This window comes from Podarcis tiliguerta, assembly GCF_965153285.1.
Source record: "Podarcis tiliguerta genome assembly, chromosome: 7".
Lineage (NCBI taxonomy): Eukaryota > Metazoa > Chordata > Lepidosauria > Squamata > Lacertidae > Podarcis > Podarcis tiliguerta.
This window is the reverse complement of record NC_139540.1, coordinates 47321378-47333492: the sequence shown is the minus strand read 5'-3', so window position 1 is coordinate 47333492 and position 12115 is coordinate 47321378. Positions and strand designations below refer to the sequence as shown.

Sequence of the window (12115 nt, the reverse complement as noted above, 5' to 3'; positions counted from 1 at the left end):
TGAAACCAAAAAAGGACAAGAATGGTAAGGAGCGTTGAATTGGTGATCCAAATGAGAAATCATGTATAGGACCAGAAAAGGGGCATGCCTTAACTCATGACTGAATCTGGCAGGAGTGCATTTATATTCTGGGAGAGACTCCACAAATGAGATACAGTATAGGGAAACTAGGATGCCATGGGTTTCTGTTTAGGACATACAGTGGTGCCCCGCAAGACGAATGCCTCGCAAGACGGAAAACCCGCTAGACGAAAGGGTTTTCCGTTTTAGAGGTGCTTCGCAGGACGAATTTGCTATGGGCTTGCTTCGCAAGACAAAAATGCCTTGCGATTCCTGGGTTTTTTCCCCGCCTCCCAGCCTTTTCCCCAAGCCCCTAAGCCGCTTAACAGCTGTTCGCTAAACCGCTTATCAGCTGATCTAAGCCGCTAATAGCCTTTTAGCAGCTAATCCGCTAATCCCTTAAGCCTTTAATAGCCGCTAATAGCCTTTTAGCAGCTAATCCGCTAATCCCTTAAGCCTTTAATAGCCGCTAAACCGCTAATAGTGCTAATCCGCTAATGGGCTTGCTTCGCAAGACGAAAAAAACCGCAAGACGAAGAGACTCGCGGAACAGATTCTTTTCGTCTTGCGAGACACCACTGTATTTAGGACATACATGATCATGGACACCCAAATTTTATTTAGCCATTAATAAGGTGTTATTAAGCCACTGGTAGGCTGATAGGAATTTCCAGTTCCTGTCTGTAAAAAGTTTGTTGCAAACCAAATTGTTGGAAGATATCTTTATGTAGCAAGAGTCACCTTGCATACACTTGAGGGTTAACATATGCTTACAATAAATTTATTCTCATGTGTAATAAATACTTATTGTCCTTCATGGGATTTACCTATGAGCACAGGACTTAATGTTATTATTACTTTATTTATTTACTTAATTTGTAAACTACTTTTCAACTAAAAAAAAAAAAAAAAAGATTTCTCAATAAGGTTTACAAGCCGCATGTCAAACCCACAGAGTAAATATTGCTATAAACAGTTAGATGGGCATGTGGGTAAGAAACAAGATTGTTATCATCGCCACATAAAAAAATTATTATAAGTAAATAGGAACCTAACAAGACAAAATAGGATTTATCTCATTTTGTTAATTTTTTGTAACCTGCTTGGAATATTTCTTTTATATAAAAAAGTAACCTTGAATTGCACTGATTGGTGCAGATTCCCTTTTGATACCAATTTGCATATCGGTAGTGCCACATCCCCATATGGATTTGTCTAATGCAATTTTACAAAATCATCATCACATGAAATGAGAGAGAGTTCATTTTTAATGGGTGCTCAGGAGAGACAATGCACACTATAAAAAGTCTATTTATACTATTATCATTTATTTAAGAACTTGAGGATGCTTTCTCTTGGCCAGGTTTTTTACTCGCTTACCTGCCTTATTTTCCCCATTTCCAACTCAGTATCTAATGAAGTTTGTGTCTATGAAAGTGTCTGGCTGTTTTTAAAAAGTCCCTGGATGCCATCAAATAGTTTTCTTTCTAAACCTTACCATAATCATTATCTCAATCATTATTGTAAAGAGAGAAGCAAGAAAATAAGTAGTACATGCATTTCCAGATGTATCAATACGGCTTGCTAACATCCCTTATTTTCATTCAATATTCCATACTTATTTTGGTTTTGGTCATTATTTATATACAACAGAAATAACCTGTAGTGATGACTACAATTGAGTGACGCAGCTGGTGCTGCAGAATATGAAATAAGAACACTTGAAGAGAGTGCAGGTTGGTGGTGCAATTTGGATGTGTCCTGTCGCAGCAGACTTGTGTAGAACAACAATGCCAGCTAGGCCCTGTAAATGGCTGCATCAACCACTACAAAAAAAGCAAAAAACAAAAACAACCCCACCCCAGCTTTTCTGCATGGATCACACTGTTTTCAGAAAATAAAGTTGCTTTTAAGTATTTTCTTATGAAGAAAAAATAATGCGCTGCCCAAATGAAGACAAACTATCAAAAAGTTTTGTGCAATGGGAGGGCAAATGTAGTGTAATCTTTCTCCTAGAAACCTCCCTGCTTATAAGCTTCAACTGGATGAAAGGATGTAAGATAGTTGATAAACTGGCATCTCCTCCTAGTCTGACCAAAAACATAAGCCCAGCAGCTAGGATAGACAGAGGAGGAGTTGGCACACGGCACATGCACTAACTATAACACAGAGGCAAAATTTTCTAGATATTCTGAGTTACTGTGCCCTAGAACAGTAGATCATGGAATCAGCCATGTATAATCCTAAATTATTCCAAAGACCTGATGGAAGAAATGTTATGACAAGAAACATATACTGCAGCACTATCAAATTCAAAAGGGGAGATAACATTAAAATGAATTCTAAATGGTGGTCAGAACCTAGAACAAGGTGTTAATTTTGTTGAATTCATTGGAAACAGTGACCACAACATTATCAAATTTAATTCATACGAACAATTCCCAAGGAAGGACAACATTATTTGACTTCAAAGGATGAACTTCTAAAAAAAATAATTAGGCGCTTGGTAAAAAGGAAGTTGAATTATGGTGCTGGAGGAGACTCTTGAGAGTCCCATGGACTGCAAGAAGATCAAACCTATCCATTCTTAAGGAAACCAGCCCATAGTGCTCACTGGAAGGACAGATCGTGAAACTGAGACTCCAATACTTTGGCCACCTCATGAGAAGAGAAGTCTCCTTGGAAAAGACCCTGATGTTGGGAAAGATGGAGGGCACAAGGAGAAGGGGACGACAGAGGACGAGATGGTTGGATAGTGTTCTGGAAGCTACCAGCATGAGTTTGACTAAACTGCGGGAGGCAGTGAAAGACAGAATTGCCTGGCGTGCTCTGGTCCATGGGGTCACAAAGAGTCGGACACGACTAAACGACTAAACAACAACAACAAAAAGGAAGTTGAAAGAACAGTCAACTTCCTAGAACATTTGTGAGTTATTCGAAATTGAAACAGATCTAACTCAGCTAGAATGTATGCTCCAGATCAGGACAGCTACCACCAAATCCAAGAGGACTGCAACATGGCTAAAGTGATTAAAGAAGGTAATGGAGAGAACAGGAATAAAGAGTTTTCAAAACTGATGAATTAGCCTTAGGAATAAGCAGTGAGGTGATCGGCTTTGCTGATGACAACCAATTGTTTGAGGTGGTTAGAATAGGATTGCAATGAGCTTCAAAACGAATGTCAAAGACTGCCAGACTAGATGAATGGGCAATAAAATGTTAAATGTGGTTAATGTAAGTAATTGTAACACACTGGGGCAAAAACATGTACCCTAATTTCACATGTACACTGATGCATTAGTTTACCAAGAAAGAAATATTTGGTTCGTGGTAGATAGATTCAGAACAGACAAAAGGAAGTATTTATTCAGACTGCACATAATAAAACTATGGATTTCACTACCATAAGATGTGATGGCAAGCCAGCAACTTACTCAAAGGCTTTAAAAGGGGATTATACAAATTCATGGAGGATAAGATTATCAGTGGCTACCATTTGCTGGGAAACAGAAGCAGGAGAGAGTTATCACCCTACAGTCAGGTTGGCCACTGTGGGAAACGAGATACTACACTACACTGGCCTTTGATTTCATCTAGCACAACTCTTATACAGTGGTGCCTCGCAAGACGAAAAGAATCCGTTCCGTGAGTCTCTTCGTCTAGCGGTTTTTTCGTCTTGCGAAGCAAGCCCATTAGCGGCTTAGTGGCTATTAGCGGCTTAAGGGATTAGCGGATTAGCTGCTAAAAGGCTATTAGCAGCTTAGTGCCTTAGAAAAAGGGGGTGAGGAGCAAAAAAAAACCCCAGGAATCGCAAGACATTTTCGTCTTGCGAAGCAAGCCCATAGCAAATTCGTTTTGCGAAGCACCTCCAAAACGGAAAACCCTTTCGTCTAGCGGGTTTTCCGTCTTGCGAGGCATTCGTCTTGCGGGGCACCACTGTATTTTAAAACAGTCTCTCTCTCTCTCTCCCCCCCCCCCCCGTTTCTGCATCATTGCTGCTTTACAAGGAAACTGTTCTTCTCGCAGTACACAGACACACACACAGGTGGTTGTGATAGGGGAAACACCACAGAGCACAGAGCACCATGTGTAGCTTGAAGCTTACTCACTTCATATTCCTCCTTGAATCCATAGCCTTCTGCACATTTCATCTGCGTAATGTGCTGCAGCAAATCGGCGACACGGATGGCTGGATGGAGTTGTCCTGTTTGGTACGGCACATCCACAGGGTCTCGCTTCTTGTAGGTGTGTGACTGGACCAAGCTGCTTGTGTCACTGCCCATTGTGTGAGTTTCATCTAGGAAAAGAACACTGAATAATATACCAGCTATTTCCAGTTTACCACAGAAGTATATGATACATTGCCTTTATGAGATGGCGTCTGACACCAACAGAATTTTCTATCATCACTATTTGGTGGGCTAAACCATAATGAAAATAAACTCAATTGAGTAATTTACTCGGGGAGTTATCAAGATATATTGGAAAGAGGGGGCTCTATTGGTTTACAATGAAAAGCACTGTATAGTCCATACTGTATGTTTGTTTATTTAGCTGTACTAATAAATTCTTTAGGTGTTTAGTTGTAAAGGGTGCAGAAGTTTCAGGCTGAAACTTCATCAAGTCCCAGTAATATAAAAAAAGGACTTGAGTGTTTTCTGGATTAGTAAACTTTTTATTTTCTCTTTCACAGTGATTCAGGACATGTTAGTGAAAGCAAAATTTTTAATGCATAAAATGATATGGGTTATTAAGCCAGGAGAAAAATGGAAATGTAGATTGGATACAACACTAGGAAAGAAAATACACAAGGATAAATGCAAGGAGTAGTTTGATTTGGGTTAATGCTTTGACTGAATTTAGCATGCTGAAGTTTCAAATAAGCAATATATCATGGGCCATCACATAAGGCATGAAATGTTATATGTCAACTGACATGCAAGCCAACACACAACATAACCCCAACTAGGTTGGTCAATACTGGTATGAAGCAAACAATCACCCACCCCCTCCACACCTCTTCAATGGGGCAAATGGGCAACTTACCATTTATTGGCACTTATCAGGAGAAAAAGAGGAGGAGGAGAAGAAAAAGGAAACAGGCCATAAGCAACAGTACTGCAGTAATAATTACAGGTATTTTTATGTTTGTAATTAAGTGTCTCCAGCTTGGTTTCCTAACAAAGCAACTAAATATAAAGGGTAGTGTAGAATAGCCAATATAATTATCTCTCCCCCCACACCCCACTTTACTAGGTTGGGGTGGCACTTTTAAGTTCCTATGTAACAAAAAGAAGAGGGTGGGGGGAAACCTAAAACTGAAAACCATGTCTCGTCATAGCTCCCCCCACACTCTAAGCAACAATTTTCAAAATATGTTTGTATCTGCCACAAAGCTGTTATTTAAACAAGCCTATCATCTTACTAAGCTAGAGAGTTTCTCACAAAAAAGCAGGCATATTTCAGCTGGCATGTCCCTATTCAAGTATTAAAATGGCAGCCCATTACATCATGTGGCTCCAATGGGGCTAATTGACACCACAGTTTTTATAGGGCAAATCTCAATATATTGCCTATAAAAGTTGTGTTTGCTTAGGCTGCAATCCTGTATCTACTTAACTGGGAGGAAGGCCCACTGAACTCTATGGGACTTACTTCTAAGTAGACATGAACAGATTAGCTCTGTAAGTGTCCTTATAAATACACCTTCATGTGACATCCTACTGCTGGAATTTAACAGCATCTTTCTGTGGTTCACTATAAGATGACAGGGATTTCCCTGCTTGTGGTTAAACATGTACTCATCCCAATCTTCATTTTAAAATATTTGTACAGATTATAAGGCTGCAGTGCCAGAATTACATCACTATAATCTTAACATTATCTGCATGGTTTGAGATACGGCCTATGAAACAATGATATTGGATTCTACCCTAAGCATTAATTTACTCATATAGCAAGTTTCTGACCAGACTGTAAAAGCCTCTCACCAGTTATATTGATGACAAGAACAGAACCAAGCTGGCCCACAGGCTCTGATCTCTAGTTAACTCACTCAATTAATCTTGCCTAGCAGTTGAGGAGCAAGAGGGGATTAGCTTAGTGAGAATAGCTACTGATGTCAGCAGCATCTTTGGCTCTTCTAGTGTGAATGGACATATGCTAGTGTTCAAGGTTCTTGTCTTCATACACAAAACCCTGAACAACATGGGTCCAGGATACCTTAAGGACTGCCTGCGCCTATAAATCCCAGCTTGATCAGTGAGATCTTCTGGAGGAGCCCTGCTAGTTGTCGCCTATGTTTAAGAAGTTGGGCATGTAGAGTTGCCGTCTCATGCTGCAGAACACTCTTCCAGCAGAGATCCGACAGGCATTCTCACTTTTTACTTTCAGGCATCTCTTCAAGGCTTTATGCCAAGAGGCCTATGTAGCCACTTAAATAACTTTTGGCTCAACAGTAATCTCAATGAAACGTTTATTCTGTTTTTGTATTTTACTGTATGCATATTGTGGTAAAATGCTATCTTATGAGAGGGTGGTCTATAAATACTTTTATAAATAGATAAGCACCTTCAGCTTTTCCTTCTTGTTCAGAATTTGCAACTGTCACAGCTTGATGGCTTTTCATGGTGCGAATGTAAGAATGTAGCTAGTTCTTAGTGTCATTATTTAGACAGAACACTTTGCAATGATGGTAGACTATCAATCTTGATAAAAAGCTTTGTGGGGGATGTGATATGTACCTACAGCTCTGCGCATGGTAGATATTTCTTCCCCTTCCTTCTCTGAGGGCTTCCAGGTGCATGCTTGCTGCAGCATGTGCACAAAAGTGGTTTGGGGTGGTGTTGCAGAGGGAAAGCAATGGGAAAGGAAACATTAAGCATCTTTCCAATCCAATGCTCAGCTGCTGAAAACCACTCTCCTTTCCTACTGTTTTATAGTGTTTGACACTGGCCTTGAAGTTTCACTGCAGGCCTTCTAGTTTCTGCCTGTGATAGGAAATGCTCACACTTACTGCCTTGTCACACTCTCCCCTTGTGTAAAAGAGCCCCTCAGTGTGCAAACTTTTGTACACTTACCAGAGCCCATGTAGGAGTTACATTAAAATAATTAATGTTAATTTTACTAGGGGAAACAGCATATACAAGGATTAGTTGGGATGGTATGATTATCATTGTTCTTGTTTTATATGTGGCAACAGATAGCTTCACTAATCATAATCTGTAGACATTGACTTGGAGCCTAACTTTCCTTCCATGAACAGAAAAGAGTTCATGTTCATAGAAAATCTCATTCAGACATACTACAGCACCTCATGAAAGCTGTAGTTCCCAAACTTCTCAATCAGCTCCAGCCCTTTATAACACAGTGGGCTTTGTACCTGAAGCAAATAAGACTCTAACACCTCATAATCCATATAAAGGAAGCAACACAAAAATTACTGAACTGAAATTACTTTGGCCCAGTTATTCAAATCTTATAGTGAGGCACATAAAAGTAGTCTAATCTTACTCTAAAAACTAAGCAAAAGTCTCAAAGCCTAACAGAAAATAATATATGTAACAATTTATGTACATGAATGTAACCATTTCCCCCTTACTCTGGGCCTGCCTTAATATTTTTATACCAATACAGAAAAGCTTTGTTCCTCTTAGCTAACCATTAGCAAAACTGTAATGCAAAGCACCTTGGAATGCATGGCATGAAAGGTGATATATACAAGTGTTGTTACAGTATGTTGTTGTTGAAATGGCACCTGATTACTACAAGGTGGCTAAGACACAAAACGACAAAGTAAGTAAATAAATAAAAAGAAAGAGTTGGAAGTTGATTTATGATCTTTTAAAATAAATTTATGCAGAAAAATCATGGGTTTTTTTGTAACTTTAGCTTTTATTATTATTGTTAGATAAAGGTCAGGATCAAGTCCTTTGATGCAAAACCAGGTTAAGTGCAACTTTGCAGACATGCTACATGTTCATATGTCTTTGTGTCAAATGGAACCAGAGTATATTGAAGTTATTTCTGCTAGCTGCCTATCCATTTTTTAGCATTAGTATTATTATTTTCATAAGTAAATAATTTTACAAGGGTCTTTGAAATGAAGACTTTTTTTATCCAGTCTACTAGACTTTCAGGTTATTGTTTTTCGTTAGAAACAGGATTTGCTGTGGTACACCTTAAAACTGGGTTGCCAAAATATGTAACAAAGCTGAAGGCTTTCTGGTCTAAAAATGTTTTGTAACATTTCAACAAGTAATCGTGGTTTATGAATTGCTCCCCAAGCCCTTAAATACTGAGAGTTTCAGAATAAAGTAGTTATATATAGGGGATATTATAAGCCCTAGTTATTGTTTTCCATTTCCAAAGCATAGCATTTTTTAACGGGTAGTTATTCTAATGTTATTTTACATTTCATTTCCATTTGAGTTACATCTCGTGTTACATTAACTGTAAGGAAATGTGGCTTCTCTGATCTGGTCTGTGTCAAATATATTTGCCCAAACTCACTGCTGTATAAAAATACACGGAACATGATGCAACCAAGTCCTTTAGAAAACTGGACTTATCAGTGATTTACTTTGGTTAGACTATGCCCGCTGTAGGATCACAAAGAGCTTTTTAATATGAAAAGTTACTCCGCATGTCATAATTTAATGAACATGAAAAATCCAGCTCCTTGGTAGGTCATGAATAAACATTTTGATTTGTTCAGCTGTGGACCCAACTTGGCTGTCACTTACGGTTTCAGACAAAAATGTATGTAGTGTGGAAGGACTGCTACTACAGGCAGAAGTGTAAATGTAGCCAGGAAGAGGAGAAAAGATAAAACAGAATTTGTAATGCTAGTTCAGATTTTCAGACAGTAAATCAGGGAGAAAGGGCACAATCCTAATCCTACATACACCACAATGAATAATTTAGGATGTGGCTAATATTCAGCTCATCGACCAGGTTCCTGGCTCAATTGAGCTCAGCTGGCTTAAGCATCTAACCAGAGTTATGCTCTGCAGGAGATACGCTGGTATAAATCCCTCAGACTGGTGGAACTTGCACATACTTTTGAAAAATGGGTATTCTGAGGGAATGGGGCAAGTGGAAGGGATGGGATGAGACTCATGTTGGATCCTAACTCTGTTAAGCTCCATCACGTAACCTGACAACCTGGTGGGACTTACACTGGCAAAGAGGTGGTGTAAGTCAAACTATCTTAGAGGCTTATTTCCCCTCTGCCAGGTTTAGGCCAGCTCAGCCAGCAATAGCCCTGCTCCTGAATGGCATTAGGATCTGCTGTATTTTACTTGGGTTTAACTTAAGTCAGCATAAATTATGCTGGCTTCCCATTCTTAGGATTGCTCCTTAAATGATATTTACTCTTTGATCAGGAGTGGAGAACAGTGTGGGGGTTGTGGTTCCTAAATGTTTGGCAAGCAGTGCTCTGCTGATATACAGAACTCTATTCACTTTGCAGTATAAAAGCTATAATTAAGCAAGCTATTTCTGCACATGCATGTGGGGCTTTTCTGTTCCTTGCTAATGTAACTGGAAGGAATTCACAGGGCTCTGTCTGAGAGTTGCTTCTCACAAATCTTTCAGTGAAAGAGAGCTGTTGGACACTTCCAACTTGTTCTTAAATCCATTTCCTTTCGTTTGTGACAAGCTGGTTGTACGCATACATCACCATGACCTCAATTTGGTTTTCAAGATAACACTGCTAAACTATATCTACAGTGGCTTCCAAATTCACCACAACGTGGCAAATTCACAGAATGAACTGTAATGTCCTAATGTTGGAGGAATTTCAGTAGGCTTCACCCACCTTGTGTCAAATTGGCTATGCGGATGGGCAATGGGTTTGTTGTAATCCATAGTCCTGCATGCACATAAAGTTCACATTAGGGCTGTTCAGTCATGATGCTAAACCATAGCTGTCAACTTTTCCCTTTTCTTGCGAGGAATCCTATTCGGAATAAGGGAATTTCCCTTTTAAAAAGGGACAGATTGACAGCTATGTGCTAAACCATGTTTCTCCCATGGTTCTGCTAACAATTATTGTGTATTATATGCATTATTATATGTGTAAGATTATACACATAAACACTATACACAAAAATAGATGCTCTACCAATGAGAGAACAAACTCACAAACTCATGGAGCAAGTCCTGAAAGCTGCTGCTACAGTAGCAGTCAGCAGAGGACTGAAGGGGAAGGTGTATGCTTCTCTTAACTGTAGCACCTCCTCTTTGGTTAAAGAGCACTACTGAAAAAGGTTCTATGCAAATCCATTCATCCAGTTGTGGGACTTTCCAGAGAAGAGCCAGTTCTGAATTTGTGATCATTGTTCCAAGGAAGTGCAAACCATATGTGGCCTGTTTGGACAAAACAACAAACTGCTTTGTTGAGAAGATAAGCAAGGATTCAAAGTTGCTAACTGTTACACATGAGCAGAGGAGAGAACTTGTGCCTCCGCATTCTCGTAACACCAAACCATGGTTATGTCTGAAAATATCCAGTATGAGCCCTATGTGCATGAGAGCCATGGATTACAACCAATGCCCATATCAAAGAGCTGCTTCAGATGTTATTTTTAAATCATAGTCATTATTTTAAGACATTAAAGTGTGTGTTAGACAGCAAATTGACATAAGTGTTAAAAAATGGCAAGGGTATGGGTCACTGGCAACAAAAAGAACTTTTTTAGTATACAATGTACCAATTAAAAATGAAATAATTTTTCTACAGGGAAGTTCATAAATAGTGATTTTAAGGTTACTAGAAAATTTCACAGTTTCTGATTCAATGAGGAAAAATGCCTCTAAATTTGCATCTTTGTTAAAAAGAAAAACAACCCTTAATTGCTAAGGTTATATTCTTAATTGTTTTTCTTATATTAAGCAAATAGCATTTCAAAACTTTACTGTACAGGAATGTACTTAAATACATCAAACAGTAAAGCATATTAGAAATCTACAAAATTTAATAGCAACGATTTCCTTTTTGTCCACTGAGAATGTCATACGTCAGAGCTAAGAGATGTGCAATGCTCTCAGGCTGTTAAAAATCACTGCAAATTTCATTTGCATGGATGTTATCACATTATTATGGTGGCTGCAGTGTCATTTCCTCTGATTTATCAGATATTGTTTTCTTTGGATGTCAGATAAAATGAACTTTGCTAATTATATTTCTGTGGTAATTATTCTCTTGCATTCTTTTTTTCTGAGGGGTAGGGCACAAATTAGCTCTTGAGAATTTAACACCACGGCCATAAAACAGGTAACTGGCCTAAAAGGGCTTTTTTTACTTTGTTTTTCTGAGAGCAACTCTCCTTTCTCCCATCACACCACAAATCACTTTTGAATCTTAGTATTTTCAAAAACAGCTTATGATGCAACATGGCATGTTCCCCTTGAAAACTATTTTTAAAAGCCCACTAGAATTATTTTAGGTGCACACATGTTCTAGTGATGATCTGAAGGTGCTTTCTGCATTGCAGCCCATGTGCAGTTCAGTTCAGAAAATTCAGATTTGAGGAATTCACACCAGACTTCACATGGCAATGCTGCACACTAGTAAGAACTTACGAGAGAAAGAAGGTGCATGGGTGTGGATATAGAAAAAGTTAAAAAAATCATTGCAAAGTCAGTGTGAAAACAAGAACTGAAATATTGGTATGAAACTCTTGCCACAGTGCATTATAGCACAATCCTATACATGTCTACTCAAAAGCAAGCCCCACTGAGTTCAGCAGGACTTACTTGAAGGTAAGTGGGTACAGGATTGCAGCCTTATTAAATCTGCATTTTTGTTTGATTGTTTTTAAGAAAGCTGTGTGTAAATTGGGTTAGGTTAAGGTTAGTACAGTGATAGTAGTTAAAAGCATAGCTCAGCTTTGTTGTTATATATTCCAGATACGATGATTTTTCATCTATATTTGTTATCTCAGCATGGTAAATCCATTTCCCTTCACTTTTTAATGGTTGTTTTTAGCTTCCTGACAGAAAGGTCTAAGTGCCTTTCCTTCTATAGTGCTGGTATCTTATTTTATCCCTT

The 12115-nt window shown here is 38.7% G+C and overlaps 1 protein-coding gene across 29 annotated transcripts in view; it reads right to left on the bottom strand.

Moving 5' to 3' along the window:
• Positions 1–12115, bottom strand: part of PTPRM (protein tyrosine phosphatase receptor type M) — a 401413-nt gene that overhangs the window by 71756 nt on the left and 317542 nt on the right. For all 29 annotated transcript variants that reach the window (XM_083450038.1, XM_083450022.1, XM_083450011.1 and 26 more), the window contains one exon: positions 4170–4357. In XM_083450038.1, coding sequence (XP_083306164.1) covers positions 4170–4357 — 188 coding nt within the window. The remainder of the gene's footprint in view (positions 1–4169; positions 4358–12115) is intronic.